Source organism: Myotis nattereri (genome assembly GCF_964212035.1).
Source record: "Myotis nattereri genome assembly, chromosome: 11".
In the NCBI taxonomy this organism is placed as follows: Eukaryota; Metazoa; Chordata; class Mammalia; order Chiroptera; family Vespertilionidae; genus Myotis; species Myotis nattereri.
The window spans coordinates 28,936,292-28,957,087 of record NC_138086.1 but is presented as its reverse complement, the minus strand read 5'-3'; the positions used below and the strand labels follow the sequence as shown (position 1 = coordinate 28,957,087).

The window sequence follows — 20,796 nt, the reverse complement described above, 5'->3', positions numbered from 1 at the left end:
CTCTCTCTCTCTCTCTCTCTCTCCCCCCCCCTCCCTCCCTCCCTCCCTCCCTCCCTCCCTCCCTTCTATTCTCTCTAAAAATCAATGGGAAAAATATCCTCAGGTGAGGATTAACAAAAAACAAAACTAACATCATGATATAATTTGGTTTAAAAAATTATTACTGGATATACCAAAATAAATGTATTTTCTATCCTTCCTATAAATAGCCAAGTTCTGGAAATCCCATATAGCATATATGGGCATCAACCGCATATATGCTATTAAATAACACACCCATTCATATTTGCCCTCAGTTAAACTTTCTTAATGTAGATTCACTCTAATTTTTCAGGCTACAGTACTATAAAGATTGACATTAAAAAAAAAAAAAAAAGACATTCCTACTGTTTTATAAAGCCATAAATTATCAGCTTGACAATGCAGAGCCTGGCAAAGGAAAACATGGGAATAGAGAAGAAATACTACTGAATCATAAAACAATTATAAGAAAAAGGCTTTGATTTCAAATTCGCAAATACATACGAAATCCTATTAAATCATACTAGTATGCTGCATTAACAGTAACTTACCTCAAGCTGATGCAGTAGAGCTTTTCCTTTTTTATTTATTTCTACCATCAGTGTAAAAATAGCAACTTTAATATCTTGTTCCACTTGCTTTTGATTTTGATTTACTTCAATTATCCTGAAAATTAAATGAAGAGGGGAAATATAAGGCAGGAAAATTGTTTTACAATATTTAAAATTGATTTTTTAAGGTCTAAATTGGACCAAAATGTTTTCAGCACTTAAAAGCTCAGCTATTTCTAGGATGCTTCAGTTTAAATTGACTTTCTTGAAAACAATACAGCAGAAATCCTATTCTTCTGAAAGACATAGTCATTTAATTCAACCTTAAAATCAAAATGCATAAAAAACATTTTAAGAAAATATGTTTCGGAAAGATTATGGTGACACCCAGGAAAATCAATACTCAGCCTAAAAAGATGATAAAGAAAACCATGAATCTAAAAGAGTTCTATTTTATTCACTGCAACTAAGAAGTAGGAAAGGGTAAATGTGTCACTTTTATTTAGTCATGTGAACTACTACAGTACCCATTATACCTGAATAGAAGAATAAAAAAGACAATAGTAGTTTGTTACTTTTAATAACATTTGTCTTTAAATAAGCAGCCAAATAACTACTTTATGTTTAATCAACCACCAAATATGTTTTTTCCTTTGATTAGAAAAAATGGAAATGCTGTTTTCATAGAGATCAAGAACAGAAAGAAAATACATAGCATTACACCAGAATATCTTACAGAAGCAGAAAAGAATAATGGGGAACCCACTGGATATTATAAGAGAAATGAAAAGCTTCTTTTCTTCTGTTTCTCCCATAGTTACCTTCTAAGACTAAAAAGGCAGAGATTTTGTTCTCTGTTGGAAAATCTTCAAGATAATTATTTAACATCAATATTGGCTAGAGGATCAAAAAAACTAATATAAATCCTCGTGATTATAGGACAGGATAAAAAAGGGGCAACCAGTACCATGTTTGCACATGTGTGAAAATGAATGGTCAAGTAAGTCAGTCTAGTAAATTTAATCCTCCTATAATCAGGTAGGCAAATAAAGATATAAGCAATTAACACCTAATCCAAAGATTCTTTAATTTTTCCAATTCAAAAACCAAAATACTAAAAAAATAAAAGCCCACCAAATTTGGATAATTCACACTAATTTTAAGTCTAGAAATTTTCACACATACATGGTCAACTGATATTCTACAAAGGTGCCAAGGCAATTCAGTAGCAACAGAAGAGTTTTGTCAACAAATGGGAGTTGGAGCAAATGGACATCCATATGTCAATTTAAAAAAAAAGGAAATACTCTATATATTGTGAAAGAATAAGAAAAAAGTCAAAATGGTGAACTTCACCAAGGGTGGATCTTTCACATAAAATTAGTTATCTTACAAATTGCTACCATTTGCTACTAGATTGTAGAAATGACTATCATTATCTCTCCTTAGCCTATCTAATAAAGAGGGAATATGCTAATTGACTGCCCCGCCCTCAAAAGAGCGCCCACAGCCAATGAGGGAATATGCTAATTGACTGTCCCACCCTCAAAGATGGTGGTGCCCACAGCCAATAATGAGGAAATATGCTAATTGACTGCCCCACCCTCAAAGATGGCGGCACCCACAGCCACAAGATGGCTGGCAGTTGTGGGTGATCAGGCCAGCAGGGGTGGAGAGTTAGGGGCAACCAGGCCAGCAGGGCAGGGCAGTTGGGGGTGACGGGGCTGGCAGGGGAGCAGTTAGGTGTTGATCAGGCTGGCAGGGGAGTGGTTCGGGGGTGATCAGGCTGGTAGGCAGAAGCAGTAAGGGGCAATCAGGCAGGCAGGCAGGCGAGTGGTTGGGAGCCAGCAGTCCTGGATTTTGAGAGGGATGTCCGACTGCCCGTTTGGTTATGGGATCGGGCCTAAATGGGCAGTCGGACATCCCCCAAGGGGTCTCAGATTGGAGAGGGTGCAGGCTGGGCTGAGGGACACCCCTACCCCCCAGTGCACAAATTTTGTGCACCGGGCCTCTAGTTCTATAAATATTAACTACAAGTTTTCAATTACTCAGTTACAAAGTATTTTTAACCCACCAATTCACCAATTATTCTACTTGGGAAAGTACAGTATTGTGATTAAAATATGGTAAGGGAAATCGTTTTTGGTTAACTATAGTTATGTGAAAGAGAAAGGTAAAATGAAATGAGATCTGATCAGAATAATAAAAACTGACACACTAAAACTGTTACTACCACAATATATAATGACTAGCTATACTACTAATAATGAGACACCAAAAAAAGTTAACTTATATTGAAGAATTTCTTTTTTTAAATCAAGGCATTCCTTGAAAAAAATTCCCAAATGCCCAACCCTGGTCATGTTCCAAAATTATAAGAATAACAGTTTATGGCCGAAACCGGTTTGGCTCAGTGGATAGAGCATCGGCCTGCGGACTGAAGGGTCCTAGGTTCGATTCCGGTCAAGGGCATGTACCTGGGTTGCGGGCACATCCCCAGTGGGAGATGTGCAGGAGGCGGCTGATCAATGTTTCTCTCTCATCGATGTTTTTAACTCTCTATCTCTCTCCCTTCCTCTCTGTAAAAAATCAATAAAATATTAAAAAAAAAAAAAAGAATAACAGTTTATGATTGCTCTTATTGAAGATGAACCACAAAAGCCTTACAAAATTTTCTGAGAACAGCACTCAAATCCCCTGTAAGGCCTCTCTTATCCAGCTCATTCTAATAAGCATTTCTTGATCTGTTTAGGCAGACACGTTAAAAGAAAGGGGATACGGAATTTCATAGGGTTGTAAAGGTTGCAAAATGTCAGTGTGTGCCCCAAATGGGATTAAAAAAAAGGGGGAGCTAGACAAACTCCCTCTTCCCCACAGAGGCCAGTGGTTTCCTCCACCAATCACTGAATTGTGAGACAGGAGCCTTGGACAAATGGAAGACAAAAACATAATAGATAATATGTAGAAACTGTGTAATATTGTACTTGACAAGGAATAAAAGGTGTGTGAAACAGTGTCACAATCCCTGTCTCCTGGTCCAAATGTCTCCAATTCATTGCAGTTAAGGTAACAGCCCAGAGGGGTTATCTCAAAGTTTAGCAATTCTTAAAATAGCATTTATGTATATAATCAAGTGTTAAAATATTTTACACTAGCAAAAACAGTTGATTTTATCTTTAAAATCCTGGTATTTCTTTAAAATTAAAAAACACTGATAATGATGAATTATCGATAACTTAAGTGAGCTGCTATAAATGCAGTGTATCATCAAAATAATTTTAAATTTCATGGCTGAAAAGATGCTTTCAAACCCAAACTTTCCAGAAATCCAAAATTTTGTAGAAGTCTTATTAACTCTGTTATTCGAGTCATCTGGCAGCTTACTTAGATCTATTTCACCATGAGTTAAATAAAATGTTCTAAAAGTGAGTATACTTAACACATTATATAAAGATGATTTATTATAATACCATAAATGAAAATTTACCTGTTCTGGATCTGATTTCCTGTGAATTTGATGTACTTTGTTTTTTCCATCAATTTGGTGATTAGTGTATCTATAATCACTTTCTGATTCTGAAAAGCTTCTTCTATAAATTGATATCTGAAGAAATAAATAAATAATTCAATTATCACATGAATTAATCTGTGTAAAATGAGGAAAAGCCCCAAAGCAAAGAAATAATAGAAAACTATTTAAGATAATAAGAGTATAAAGAATATAAACAATCAGTTAAAATACAAAGTATAGGTGACCCCCCAAAAATGTATACACACACTTTGAATAATTACAAAGGCAGTATTAATTAAAATATATTTCATTGTCAAAACTGAGCTATCAGCTGTTAAAGTGTGTATACATTTGGGGGGGGGGGGCACTCTATATATCCCTATAAGGCAAATTTTCCCTCTTGTGGAAATTATCCCTTAAGAAAGAGGGAGTCTAGCCCTGGCTGGTTTTGCTCAGTGGATAGAGCATTGGCCTGTGGACGTAAGGGTCCCAGGTTTGATTCAAGTCAGGGTACGTACATAGGTTGCAGGCTCCTCCCTGGCCTGGGCTATGGTCAGGGCACATGTAGGAGGCAACCAATCAATGTGTTTCTCGCACATCGATATTTCTCCCTGTATTTCCCTCTCTCTCTACCACACTCTCTAAAAATCAATGGAAAATATCCTTGAGTGAGGATTTTAAAAAAAAGAAAAAGAAAAGGAAAGGGGAGTCTTTACAGATATTATTCAAGGACACTCTTTAAATTATTTTGAAAATTTGGGAGACACACATGCATTATCACGGTTTTAGAGGATTACAGAGCTCACTTGGCCAAAAAGTAATAACAAATATTTAGGCAGATTTAACTATTTTACAATTTCATAATTATGAAAGTTTGATGCTTATAAACATTTTGAAGATCATTTTTAATAAGCCCTTTTAAAATATTTAACTTAGAAATGAAGATGATAGCCTCTGACAAATAAGATGACTCAAGAGTATCTTGAGAGAAAGACAATGATGTAAATGATACATATGAAGATTTTCATCGGAAGTTTTTCATAAAATGTATAAATACAGTACTTTACGTAATGTAATTTGAAAGTATAATTAAATTAAATATAAAGAGGGTGGTCAAAGTTAGAAAAAAAGAAAACAGATAATTTCATTCCATTTCCTTTGTACATTATCATATTTGTAAACAATGACTGTTTAAATTCCTTCTTAGGTAACAAGATTTTTATTTTAAACTTTTTTTCATTACTGCGCTGTTTGGGATCCTAATACAGTGTAATGTTGAATGAAATGGTCAAAATGGTCATCTTTATCGTCTTCCTAAACTCAAAGTAAAAACTTTGAATATTCTATTTATGATATTTACTAGTTCTTTTCATAATCTTTAGCAGGTTTGAGAAATTTCCTTTTATTCCTAGTTTGCTAAGATACACACACACACATATACATATATATGTTTAAATGTTTTCATATTGATTTTAGAGAAAGAGGAAGTTACAGGGAGAAACATCTATCGATTGCCTCTGTATGCACCCTGATGGGACAGAACCTGCAACCTGAGCATGTGCCATGACTGGGTATTGAACCGGTGACCTTTTGGTGCACAGGACGATGCTCTACCTAGCCACACCAGCCAGGGCAATCATGGGTTATATTTTTAATTTAATGTTTCTTCTGCCTCTACTGAGATGGTTATATAATTTTTCCTTTAGTCTTTAAACATATGAATTATATGATGATTTTCAGACATTAAATAAACTTTGTACTATTAATAAGGCCAACTTGGTTGTGATTACATTATCCAAAAATCATAATACTACTGAATTTGGTTTCCCAATTTATCTCTTCGAATTTTGTTATTCAACTAGAGGCCCAGTGCACGAAATTCGTGCATGGGGGGTGTCCCTCAGCCCGGCCTGCACCCTTTCCAATCCAGGACCCCTAGGGGGATGTCTGACTGCCGGTTTAGGACTGATTCCCCGGGATCGGACCTAAACCGGAAGTCAGACATCCCTCTCGCAATCCAGAACCACTGGCTCCTAACCACTCACCTGCCTGCCTAATGCCCCCAACGGCCCTCCCCTGCCAGCCTGATCTTTCCCCTAACTGCTCTCCCCTGCTGGCCTGATCGCCCCTAGCTGCCTCTGCCTGGGTCCCCATGACATGGCTTTGTCCGGAAGATGGCCCGTCGGCCTGGTCTAATTAGCATATTACCCTCTTATTAGTATAGATTACAGTTTACATTCAATATTATTTTGTATTAGTTTCAGGTGTACAGCATAGTGGGTAGACAATAATATACTTTACAACTGCTTAGAATTTTTAGGTTCATCTCATGGGTGAGACCGCTCTGTAATTTTCTATTTTTACTCCTCATAATCAGTGAAGTTTACCTGGATTTGTATTTTACTTTATGGGAAAATTATAAATCATGGATTTACATGAAATTGAAGGACTAATCTAATTTTCTTTGTTTTTTTGTACTAGTTTTGGTAAGCTGTACTTTCTAAGAATTATCCCATTTCATGTAAAAATTTTCTATTGATATCATTTTAATTTCTTAAATATATTTTTTACTAATGATAGTATTACAGATATCTCCCATTTTTACAGATATCCTTTTATATTTTTTAATTCCTTTACAAAATACCCCCTTATTCCTATTATTTGGGCCTGCTTCCTTCTTAATCACTCATAAAAAGATTTGGTAATTTTACTAGTCTTTCTGAAAGATCTAATTTTTGGCTTTAACTATTTCATTAATTTCTGCACTTGTCTTTATTATATCCCTTTCCCCACTTACTTAAGGTTTAATTTACTCATTCTAACTTGAGATAAATGTTTAACACATTCACTTTTTAATCCTATTTAATATATGCAATTGTATATTTCTTTCTAATCATGGTTTTAGCAGTATATTTCAGAAATATTTTCATTATCATTCAGATAAAAATATTTTCTAGTATACTGTATCAGGATTTCTTTTTTTACACTTTATTAACTAATTTTGAAATAATTTTAAAGATAAATTTGCAATAGAACAGAGTTCTCACATATACCTTTAACACTGCTTAGTTTTTCAAATATTGCCTCCTCAACAGCCCTTTAATTCCTTAATAATTAGTATGCCATTTCCTCAAAAGGATCTTCTATTGTTTATAGGAAGATTATTGTTTCCATAATTATAGGAAAATTGACATTGAGATAATACTTCCATCTAATCTACAGACCATATACCAATTATGTCATTTGTCTCACTAATGTCCTCTATAATTTCTTCTCCCTCTAATCCAGGATACCATCCAGGATAATACATCATTACATTTTGTTTTCATGTGAACTGTATTCCTTCATTTTCAAATATTTGGAGATTTTTCTCATCTATTATTATTTTCCAGATTAACTGCAGAGTTTACACAATACTTTATATGATTTTAATCCTTTGAAATTTAAGACTGCTCTGGAATGATTAAATTCTTCCTATTTATGTTTGAAAAGAATGTGTATTGGGTACAGTATTTCTTAATGTCCATGAGGTTATTTATTAATTGTTATTTGAATTTTATGGAAAAATCCTTATTTTTAGTGTGCTTGTTTTGTCAATTATTGAGATGCTAAATTTCCCACTCTAACTGTAGATTTGTTTACTTGTTCTAAGTTGTTATTTTTCTTTACATATTTTTCTTTTTATTATTTTCTTTTTCTCTATATATTTTAAAGGGCATAAATTTAGAACTGTTGTATCTTTTAGATTAAGAAAACCATTTTTCATTATAAAGTTTCCCCCTTTATCTCAATGCATTTTGCTATGCCAACTTGCCTTTGGTTGGTGTTTGTATGGCACATCTTTATCTGTCCTTTTTATATACTCAGGTTTTAGATGTTTCTCTTATAAAAAGCAACAGACTTTCTATTTTCTTCTTATCCAGCCTGAAATATTTTGAACATTTTATCTATTTACATTTATTATAATTACAATACATTTATAGATCTATCAAGTTCTTATATAATCTGCTCTTTGTTGCTTTTTCTTTCTTTGACCTGTGTTTAGACTGATTAATTATTAATTATTCTATTCTCCCCCCCCAAAATACTTTTACTATTCTTTCAGTGACTACTCCAGATATTATACAACACAGATCTTGACTTATCACCTAATATTGATTTTTATATTTTTACCCTCCATCCTAAATTATTCATAAGCCTTAGACCATGAACTCCACATCCTCCTAACACCGTGGTCCGCAAACTGCGGCTCGGGAGCCACATGTGGCTCTTTGGCCCCTTGAGTGTGGTTCTTCCTAAGCCTTAGGAGTACCCTAATTAAGTAAATAACAATGTACCTACCTATATAGTTTAAGTTTAAAAAATTTGGCTCTCAAAAGAAATTTCAATCGTTGCACTGTTGATACTTGGCTCTGTTGACTAAAATGAGTTTGCCGACCACTGTCCTAACATGTCTGCTGTGTGATATACAACACACATAATGCAAACCAACTAGATATTTTTATCGCTTTCTAAGTCAATATTTATTCAGATTTACAAATGCTTATTTTAACTGTTTTTATTTAAAATAACACACATCATCTCCCATTTTTCTTCTGTCTAAAGTGTACTTTAGCCCAGCCAGCATGGCTCAGTGGTTGAGCATCAACCTATGAACCAGCAGGTCATGGTTTGATTCCCCGTCAAGGGCACATACCTGGGGTTTTGGGCTCAATCCCCAATAGGGGGCATGCAGGAGGCAGCTGATCAATGATTTTCTCTCATTATTGATGTTTCTATCTCTCACTCCCTTTCCCTTCCTCTCTGAAATAAAAATATATAAAAATTAAAAAAATAAAATAAGTAAAACAATATGTGGGGGCTAGTGGTTCTTAGTTCAGGGTGATCTTGCTCCCAGGACCATGCATTTTCAGTTGTGACAACTGGGAGGATGCTACTGGAATCTAGTGAATAGAGGTCAGAGATGCAGCTAAATACCACATAAAGCATCGAACAGCCCCCAAAGAATTATCTCTGACCCAAAATGTCAATAGTGCCAAAGTTGAAATATCCTATATGATAAAAGCCTAATATGCCAAGTGTCCGGTCGTCCGTTCAACCAATCAAAGCGTAATATGCTAATGAATGCTAAGGTTGCTCAACCACTCGCTATGACATGCACTGACCACCAGGGGGCAGACGATCAGATGGTCGACCAGTCGCTATGATGTACACTGACCACCAGTGGGCAGATAATCAACCAGTCAACCAGTCACTATGATGTGCACTAACCACCAGGGGGTAGATGCTCAACGCAGGATCTGCCCCCTGGTGATCAGTGCGCTCCCACAGGGGGAGCGCCGCTCAGCCAGAAGCCAGGTTCACGGCTGGTGAATGCAGCAGCAGTGGCAGGAGACTCTCCCGCCTCTGCAGCAGTCAGACATCCCCCAAGGGCTCCCGGACTGCGAGAGGGTGCAGGCTGAGCTGAGGGACCCCCCTCTCCCCCCCACATCCCAGTGCATGAATTTCATGCAACAGGCCTCTAGTTCCTGAATAGGCCAAACAAAACATTATCTGCAGACTGCCATTTGGTTGGGTGCCAGCAGTCCTCTACTTTCATAAAGCTATATTACAAATCTATGTATATAATGAAAGATGTTGGTACCTATGCTCTTTATGTTCTAATAACTGACAATCCCGACATGTCAGTTTGTCGCATGTTTCACAATAAAGCTTTAGCTGCTCCTTCTTATGAAAGGGACAAAATACTGGTCGCTGACTGGTCACACCAACTGCTTCTGGAGAAACAATGAGAGCCAAAAAAAGGAAAATTAACGTAATTGAATAGTAAATAATTAGATTCTACTGAGATATAAAAGAACTACAAACAATTTAATCAACAACATCACTACTTCTAGGTTTTACATCTGTTAAAATGTTAAGTATTCTTGGCATTTCAGAAGGAAAATATAAATGAGCTCTTCACTTTCCAATTTGTAAATTCCAATTATAATTCAGAAAAAAATGTGGTTAAAAATATGCTTTATAAAATTAAAAAGTCTTAATGGCCCAGATAAGTGAGTGTGAACCAATTTGATGTTTTTTATTCCATGTACAGGGGGACATTTTTAAAAATGCAATTCAGAAAATATAATAAAGATGTGGTTTAAAAAAAGAAATTTCACCACTTTTGCAAAAATACTAACAAATGATACCCATCAACACAAGTAATTATAAAGTTTTCACTATTATACAGTCATCCATGTAACTTTACAATAGTTAACCAGAATAGGAATAAAATTGGGCAATACTTACTATAATGTTAAATGGAAAAAACCAGAATACAAATAAATATGATTAATTAAACAGTTATCTAATAATTTAAAGTAAAATCCAAACATTTCAGAAATAATCTCACCTTCAGAGATAATCAATATTAATAACCTGGTATGTGTTCCTTTGGCTGTTTTTCTACATAACTATATATATTAGTGGGTATTTTGTTTTATAAAATTTAAAAAATAGCACTATACTTATTGTCTTGTAAACTGTTTTTTTTCCCCACTTACCTCTATGTTAGCTATCTTTCTATGTTAGTAAATACATCTATGTATATATTAACTATACTAGAGGCCCAGTGCACAGATTCGTGCACACTGACAGGAAATTATTAGAAGGTGGCTGGCAGGGCAGGACTGGGCAAGATGGGCTGGACATGCCCTGGAGCCAACCTCCTGCTGTCCCTCCCCAGCCAGCTGCACCTGGGGCAGTGGCAGGGCTCCAAGGGCATCTGTGGAGTGAGCAGGGTCCCTCCGGCAGGCGGGGTCCCTCGGCCTGGCCTGAGGGGATTGGGCCAAAACCGGCAGTTTGAAATCCCTCGAGGGGATCTGGAGTGCAAGAGGGCACTCTGCAAAGTTGCTGTTGCTCGGCGTTGAGCGTCTGCCCCCTGGTAGTCAGTGCGCGTCATAGCTACCAGTTGGACAGTGGCTTAGGCTTTTGTATATATAGACAGTATTCCATCAAAAGGATATACTACCTGGTAGTGGTCATTTAAATGTTTCTCATATTTCAATATTGTGTGTTAGTGTTGAAACAAACAAATGAAATGTAAAAGTCATTGAATGTTTCTGTAAGACAAATTCCTAGTAATAGAATTGTTGGGCCAAACGGTAATTTATATATACATAATTAAACAGCACTCCAAAAAACTGTACCAATTTGTACTCCTACTCGGGTAGACTATTAGCTTACTAATAAGATTTTCTCAATATTTTTAATCTTCACCAGTTTTATTTTAAAAAGAAAGAAATATTTCACAATCTTTAGGTGCATTTCTTTAATAACGGAGATGGAAACGACACATTCATCAACCATTTGCGTTTCTTTAAGAGTCTGTTTATAACCTCTTATTTTTCTGTCCAATTCTCTTCACAACTTGTAAACACATTTAATATTTTTTCCCAAGCACATAATATTTGCTTATCAGTGTATCAAAACATGTCAGCGTAGAAAGGAAAAAAAAAAAAATGGTGGGAGGAATAGAGAAAAAGAGATTAAAAGAACTAATTCATTACCTGGAGATACTTCCTCTTTCTGCCTCACAGTATGGTCTTTTGTGAACTTCACCCTTTGATGAGCTCTGATGCATGTCTTACAGAGCCATTCAACACACTCTACACAAAACCCATTAGCTTCTGCATTGTCCTCACAGCTTGTACACACCTAAAAGAAACATATCACATCAATTTTTGAGAAAAATGAAAAGGTGGTCACAATACTAGTCATATGTAAATGATACAACCATACTTGACTCTATCAGTTACCTTCCAAACAGGGTTTGTAAATTTAAACTGACATTATGCTTATTTTGTTTTGTTAATCCTTACTCGAGGATATTTTTTCCACTGAATTTTAGACAGAGTGGAAGGGAGGGGGTGAGACAGAGAGAGAGAAATATTAATTGGTTGCCTCCCACACATGCCATGACCTGAGGCCAGGATCGAGCCTGCAACCAAGGTATGTGCCCTTGATCAGAATCGAAACCAGGACGCTTCAGTCTGAGGGCCAACGCTCTAACCACTGATAAAACTGGCTAGGGTCTGATATTATGTTTTAAACTATAAACATATGAAATGGAAATACAAGGACACTGTCCTTAGTACCATACAGCAAATATTGCAGGCACTATGCTAAGTGTTGAGGTTACAACTATCAGGAAAAGCAAGCACAGTGATACCGAGTCTCACAGATGGAATATGGGTTCAAATCCCAGTTCCCCCAGCTGAGTACTCTTGGGCATTTAGAATGCTTATGCTTATTTATTTAAGATTTTTAAATTGATTTTGAGGGAGAGAGGAAGGGAAATGGGGAGAGAAGGAGAAACATTGATGTGAGAGGTAAACATCGATTGGCTATCCCCTGCATGCCCCGCACCAGGGATCAAGCCCAAAACCCAGGTATGTGCCCTGACTGAGAATCAAACCTGCAACTTCTTGGTGCACAGGACGCCGCCCAACCAAGCCACATAGGCTCGTTTAAAATGCTCATGTTTAAAATGATGGTAGTAATACAGAATTTACTGAGTAGTTGTGAAGATTATATATGAGACAAACATTACTGGAATAATCACACTAATACATAATTACAAACTGAGAAGTGCTATAAAAGAAAAGGTATGAGACACTGTTAACAACGTACAGTTGGGGAAACTGATTTCACTTTAGTGGGGTTGCAGAGATGGGGAAAAGTGAGAGGTGAGATTATTCAGACAAGGCTTTCTCTAAGGAGATCATATTAGCACCAAAATATGAAAGTTGAGTCATCAATTACTGATGACAAGCCTTTTAGGCAGAGAGAACAGTATGTACAAAAGCCTCCAGCAAAAAGACCATAGCAGGTTCAAAGTGCTGACAGAAAAGTAGTATGGCTAAAGTGGAGAGATCAAGGGGAAGACTGGCAAGAGAAGCTGGTGACATAGCAGGCAACAGCCAGGTCAGACAGGACCACAAGACAATTTGGTCTCTGACTAAAGAAGTCTCCTAAAAGCTTTTAAGCAGTAAGTGAAATGGCCAAATATGCATTTTTAAAATCACCACCACTGCAATTGTAGACATGAGATTAAAAAGGGGGCAAGTGTTCCAGCATAGAGACAAATAGGAGGCTTTTTCAGTGGTTTAGGTGAAAATGAGAGGAAGTGGAGATAAATAAGGAGACTTAGAAAGTAAAATAGCCTGGCTGGAGTGGTTCAGTGGTTGAGCATCCACCTAGGAACCAGAAGGTCATGGTTTGATTCCTGATCGGGACATATGCCTGGGGTGCGAGCTCAATCCCCAGTGTGGAGCATGACGGAGGCAGCTGATGAATGGTTCTCTCTCATTGTTCATGTTTCTAGCTCTCTTTCCTCTCCCTTCCTCTTTAAATTATATATATATATATATATATATATATATATACACACATACATATACATATATATGTATATATATAATATACACATATATGTATATATGTATATATAATATACATATATATATAATATATATATATGATATATATATGGAAGTAAAACAAACTAATTTATAGAATGCCCAGCATGCGGGGGGTAAAGAAGATAGCTCCTATATTTCCAGCTTAGATTACACCATGTACATAGTTTTTCCAGTTACACAACCTATAAGTTGTTATTATATCATTAGTGATTGAGGGATGGAAAAATTTCCTCCTCAGTCAGTGGTTTACATTAGCCGAATTCCAAGTTACCTGGACAATATTTCTATTAACTAAAACCTCCCTTTTTTAGGTCTTATCATCTTCAACCTTTCTAACATCATTTGATGCCACTCACTCCTACTTCCTAGAAATCATTTGGATTCCTCGAAACCTCCGGATCTTCTTATCTGTCTGAATGCCCCTGAATCGTACCACCACTCTTTTTCCTTTGATTCTGTAGATTTTTGTTGGATGTGGAGATTGGTCTCATCCACTCTCTTAGCTTCAAATGTCACTTCAATAAGGATGCCCCCCCTAAAACAGTCTCCACACAATGAATAAAGGATCTCTATGTATACGGCTAGGGAGGGATCTCTAGTACTATATAAAGTAAAATTCAAAAAGAAAAGTGAAAAAGCAAGCATGCCACTGCTTGTTTAAGAAAAGATGGGGTTTGGGTGGGATGACTTATTTGCTTATATTGTTAATACATAAAATTACTCAAAATTATATATAAATAATATTAAAAATAAAAGGATAAACCATTAAAGAAATTTTCTATAAGGCAGAGAATAAACAAGGTAGTCAGGTAGATGAGATGGGGATAGATGTCTGAGTGATCTGAATACACCCTGTGCTACAGATTTTACTTTAGAACTATATAAATGTTTTATATGTAGTTATACAAATTAAAAAATTTAAATCCTTAAACATCAAAAGCAAAAATGAAACAATTGAAGCTGTCTTATCAAGTGGGTGGCCTAGCCATGTAGAGGATAATTATTTACTTCACGTAACTTTAAAAGATGATGATTTGATTAAGAATCTCCAGTGCATACACATATTCTTACTGTCTTTCTTGCTTTCTGTCTTGACAGACACAACTCTGTAATTTCTACTTTCAGCACCAATTCTATTCTTCAGTACTCTTACTCAGCAAGCCATATTTTTGTTTTATGAGCTGGTTTCACATTACATTCCAAGAATAGGTGGTACTGCAATGCCAGAGGAAGAAAGGACTTAATCTTCTTAGTGGGCTTCCTATTTGCTGGCAATTTCTGTGCACACCACACAAAGCAGCAGTTCCTTCCATAGCAACAGTAGCGCAAGCTTGTAGTTTTTCCAATACTTGTAAAACCAGCACTAGAAATATCAGCATCACTAGCCTACTCTTGTTCCTCTGAGGTCTGAGATTCTAAGGCCAAAGGTTCAGAGACCATCACAAGACAAACAGCATCTCCTCTTCTGATGTTTTAAACTGACATTCCATAAGGCCCATACTCTAACTTATAATATTCCAAACTTTATCTTTGTTCTCAAAGCAATCTTGAAAAGGAACAAAGCTGAAAGTATAATACTATCTGATTTCAAACTATATTACAACAAGGCTATAGTAATCAAACAGCAGGTACTGGAATAAAAAGACACATCAAACCAATGGAACAGAATAGAGAACCCAAAAATAAACCCATATCTATAGGGTAAATTAATATATGACAAAGGAGGCAAGAATGGGGTAAAGATAGTCTCTTCAATAAATGTTGGGTAAACTGGACTGATATCTGCAAAAGAATGAAACTACACCACTTTCTCACACCATATAAAAGAATAAACTCAAAATGGATTAAAGACTTAAAAATAACACTGAAACTATAAAACTCCTAGATGAAAACACAGGCAGTAAACTCTAACATTGCTCTTAGTAATATTATTTTGGGTAAGTCTTCTTGGGCAAGGGAAACAAAAGAAAAAAACAGCCCTAACTGGTTTGGCTCAGTTGACAGAGTTCGGCCCACAGACTGAAGGGTTTCATTCAGTTTCAGTCAAGGGCATGTACCTTGGTTGTAGGCTCGATACCCTGTAGGCGGCATGTAGGAGGCAGCTGATCGATGTTTCTCTCTCAGCTATGTTTCTAACCCTCCACCCCTTTCTCTTTATTTTATTTATTTATTTATTCATTCATTCATTTATAAGAATTTTTGTTATGGTGTAAAAAGAATAAAAAGCTAAGAAAGAAAACAGGCACACAAAATAAAAATGGCTACAAACAGGTACCTTTCAATAATAACTTTAAACGTAAATGGACTAAATGCTCCAATCAAAAGACATCGAGTGGCTAAATGAATAAAAAACACATGACCCATATATTTGCTGTCTACAAGAGACCCACCTCAGAATAAGGGACTGACACAGACTGGAAGTGAAGGGATGGAAAAATATCTTTCAGGCAAATGGAAATGAAAAAAAAAGCTGGGGTAGCAATACTTATATCGGACAAAATAGACCTCAAAGTGAAGGCCATAACAAGAAATAAGGAAGGCCACTTCATAATACTAAAGTGATCGATACAACAAGAGGATATAACCCTGACAAACATATGCATCCAATGCAGGAGCCCCCAAATACATAAAAAAAAAAACTCCTGGAAGATATCAAAGGATAGATCAACAACAATACAATCATAGTAGGGGAATTTAATACACCACTGACATCACTGAATAAATCCTCTAGACAAAAAATCAGCAAAGAAAAAGCAATCCTAAATGACTCACTAGATCAGATGGACTTAATTGACATCTTCAGAACATTTCACCCCAAAGCCACGGAATATACATTCTTCTCAAGGGCTCATGGGACAGTTTCAAAATTAGACCACATATTGGGTCACAAGCAAAGTCTCCCCAAAGTCAAGAAGATGAAATCAAACCAAGCATCTTCTCAGACCACAATGGCATAATAGTAGAAATAAACTACAATATAAACAACCCAAAATACTCAAACTCTTGGAAGCTGAATAGCATGTTATTAAATATTCATTGGGTTACCAATGAGATTAAAGAAGAAATTAAAAACATCCTGGAAAGTAATGACAATGAAAACACAACAATCCAAAACCTATGGGACACAATGAAAGCAGTCCTGAGAGGGAAGTTTATAGCTCTACAGGCCTACCTCAAAAAACAAGAAAAAATGGTAGTAAGTCATCTAACTCTACAACTCAAAGAATTAGAAAGAGAGCAACAAGAAAAGCCCAGAGTGAGCAGAAGAAAGGAGATAATAAAGATTAGAGCAGAAATAAATGACATAAAGACCAAAAAAAACAATACAAAAGATCAATGAAACCACGAAGTGGTTCTCTGAAAGGATAAACAAGATTGATGAACCTCTAGCCAGGCTTACCAAGAAGCAAAGAGAGAGGACCCAAATAAACAAAATCAGAAATGATAGAGTCTAAATAACAACAGACCCCACAGAAATACAAATGATTGTTAAAAAATACTATGAACAACTCTACTCCAACAAACTAGAAAACCTGGAGGAAATGGACATATTCCTAGAAAAATACAACCTTCCAAAAATCAATCAGGAAGAATCTAAAAATCTCAATAGGCCAATAACTTTGGAAAAAATTGAAGCAGTCAACAAAAAGCTTCCAGGAAACAAAAGCCTGGGGCCAGATGGCTTCACAGGGGAGTTTTACCAAACATTCAAGGAAGAACTAAAACCTATCCTCCTCAGACTATTCCAAAAATCCAAGAGGAAGGAACACTTCCAAGCTCATTCTATGAAGCCAGCATCGCCCTAATACCAAAACAAGATAAAGACAACACATGAAAGAGAATTACAGGCCAATATCTCTCATGAACATAGATGCCAAAATCTTCAACAAAATCCTAGCAAATCAGATCCAGCAGTACATCAGAAAGATCATACACCATGACCAAGTAGGATTTATCCCAGGGATGCAAGGATGGTACAATATCTGTAAATCAATAAACGTGATACATCACATAAACAAATTGAGAGAAAAAAACCACATAGTCATATCAATTGATGCAGAAAAAGCATTTGAGAAATTCCAACATCCATTTGTGATAAAAACTCTCAGAAAGGTGGGAATAGAAGGATCATACCGCAACATAATAAAAGCCATATGTGACAAACCCACAGCCAACATCATACTCAATGGACAAAAACTAACACCATTTCCCCTAAGAACAGGAACAAGACAGGGATTCCTACTCTCACCACTCCTGTTCGACATAGTACTGGAAGTATTGGCCATTGTGATTAGACAAGAAGAAGAAATAAAAGGCATCCAAATGGGAAAAGTAAAACTGTCCTTATTCGCAGATGACATGATATTGCACATAAAAATCCCTGAAGACTCCATCAAAACACTATTAGACTTAATAAATGAATTTGACAATGTAGCAGGATACAAAATTAATGCCAAGAAATCTATGGCATTTCTATACACCAATAGTGAACTTAAAGAAAGAGACTCTAAAAAAGCAGTCCCATTTACCATCACACCAAAAAAAAATTAAGATACCTAGGAATAAGCTTAAGAGGTAAAAGACCTCTACTCAGAAAACTATAGGACACTGAAAAAAGAGATAGAGGAAGACATAAACAGATGGAAGAACATACCATGTTCATGGATTGGTAGAATCAACATTATTAAAATGTCTATACTACCCAAAGCAATATATAAATTCAACGCACTCCCCATTAAAATACCAACGGCATATTTCACAGACCTAGAACGAACTCTCCAAAAATTCATCTGTAATAAAAAAAAAAAGACCCTGAATAGCTGTAGCGATCCTGAGAAAGAACAACAAAGTAGGTGGGATCCCAATACCAGATATCAAGCTGCATTACAAAGCCACTGTTCTCAAAACTGCCTGGTACTGGCACAAGAACAGACATATAGATCAATGGAATAGAATAGAGAACCCAGAAATCAACCCGAACCAATATGCTCAATTGATATTTGACAAAGGAGGCAAGAACATACAATGGAGTCAAAAGAGTCTCTTCAATAAATGGTGCTGGGAAAATTGGACAGATACATTCAAAAGAATGAAACTAGACCACCAACTTACACCATACACAAAAATAAACTCAAAATGGATAAAGGACTTAAATGTAAGACGGGAAACCATAAAAATACTAGAGGAATCCAAAGGTAACAAAATCTCAGACACATGCCGAAGCAATTTCTTCACCGATACAGCTCCTAGGGCATTGGAAACTAAAGAGAAAATAAACAAATGGGACTACATCAAAATAAAACGCTTCTGCACAGCCAAAGAAACCATCAACAAAACAAGAAAGCCCACTGCATGAGAGAACATATTAGCCAATGTTATCACCGATAAGGGTTTAATCTCCAACATTTATAGCGAACTCATACAACTTAACAAAAGGAAGATAAACAATCCAATCAAAAAATGGGCAAAGGATCTAAATAGACACTTTTCAAAAGAGGACATTCAGAAAGCCAAGAGACATATGAAAACATGCTCAAAGTCATTAATCATCCGAGAGGTGCAAATCAAAACAACAATAAGGTACCATCTCACACCTGTCAGAATGGCTATCATCAACAAATCAACAAACAACAATTGCAGGAGAGGATGTGGAGAAAAAGGAACACTAGTGCACTGCTGGTGGGAATACAGACTGGTGCAGCCACTATGGAAGACAGTATGGAGTTTCCTCAAAAAGTTAAAAATGGAACTCCCATTTGACCCAGTGATCCCACTTCTAGGAATATACCTCAAGAAACCAGAAACACCAATCAGAAAGGATATATGCACCCATATGTTCATAGCAGCACAAGTTACCATAGCTAAGATTTGGAAACAGCCTAAATGCCCATCAGCAGATGAATGGATCAGAAAACTGTGGTACATCTACACAATGGAATACTATCCTCCTGTAAAAAAGAAGGAATTCTTACCATTTGCAACAGCATGGATGGAACTGGAGAGCATTATGCTAAGTGAAATAAGCCAGTCAATGAAAGAAAAATAACACACGATCTCACTCATTTATGGATAATAAAGACCATTATAAACTGATGAACAAAAATAGATACAGAGGCAGAACAGCATCGAACAGACTGTCAAACTAAAGAGGGAAGGCCGGGGAGGGTTGGGGGGCGGGGGGTGGTAAGAGATCAACCGAAGGACTTGTATGCATGCATATAAGCATAACCAATGGACACAAGACACTGGGGGGTAGGGGAGGCCAGGGGTAGGTCAAGGGGAGTGAGGAAGGGGACATATGTAATACTTTAAGCAATAAAACAAAATTAAAAATAAACAAATAAAATGGACTTGTAAATAAAAAGAATTTTTGTCAGTTTATTTGAGTCAAACTGTCAACAATTGCCGGGAAGCAGTACCTCAAAGGACTGGGATAATGCTCCCCCTTCCTCTCTTTAAAAATCAAAAAAATATATATATTTTTAAAAGATAAAACAAACAAATGGGACTACGTCAAACTAAGAAGTTTTTGCACATTGAAGAAAACCATCAACAAAACAAAAAGACAACTTAATCAATGAGAGAAGATAGTCACAGATGATACATCTGATAAGGGATTAATATCTAAACTACATAAGGAACTCATATAACTCAACATCAAAAGAAACAATCCAATTAAAAACTGGGCAGAGAGCCTGAATAGACACTTCTCTAAAGAGGACATACAGATAGCAAACAGACATATGAAAAGATGCTCACCATCACTAATCATCAGGGAAATGCAAGTTAAAATCACAATGAGGTATCACCTCACACCTGTCAGAATGTGTATTATCAATAAATCAATAAACAAGTATTGGTGAGGATATCATAAAAAAGACTGAAATCTTGCCATTTGTGACAACATGATGGACCTAGAGGGTACTAAGCTAAGTGAAATAAACCAGACAAAGACAAATACCATATGATTTCACTTATATGTGATATCCAAAAACAAAATGCACCAACAAATAAGACACAAACAAACCCATAGATACAGAAAACAAAGTTATGGTTGCCAACTGGATGAAAAATACGAAAGGATTAAGAATTACAAATTGCCATTTATAAAAATAGGCATCAGGATGTAAAGTACTGCATAGAGACTATCATACCTAGTAAAAGACAAACATGTAAATTGACTGGCCCTCTGCTACGCACACCAGCCAATCAGGAGAGTATGCAAATTAACCCAAGAAAGACAGCG

At 36.2% G+C, this 20,796-nt stretch overlaps 1 protein-coding gene across 2 annotated transcripts in view; it reads right to left on the bottom strand.

Annotated features, from left to right (window-relative positions):
- Window positions 1-20,796, bottom strand: part of TRIM24 (tripartite motif containing 24) — a 116,022-nt gene that overhangs the window by 52,274 nt on the left and 42,952 nt on the right. For both annotated transcript variants that reach the window (XM_081102315.1, XM_081102316.1), the window contains exons 3-6: window positions 11,637-11,784; window positions 9,728-9,860; window positions 4,060-4,176; window positions 573-687 (exon numbers count right to left, since the gene is read on the bottom strand). In XM_081102315.1, the coding sequence (XP_080958441.1) occupies window positions 573-687; window positions 4,060-4,176; window positions 9,728-9,860; window positions 11,637-11,784 (513 nt within the window). The remainder of the gene's footprint in view (window positions 1-572; window positions 688-4,059; window positions 4,177-9,727; window positions 9,861-11,636; window positions 11,785-20,796) is intronic.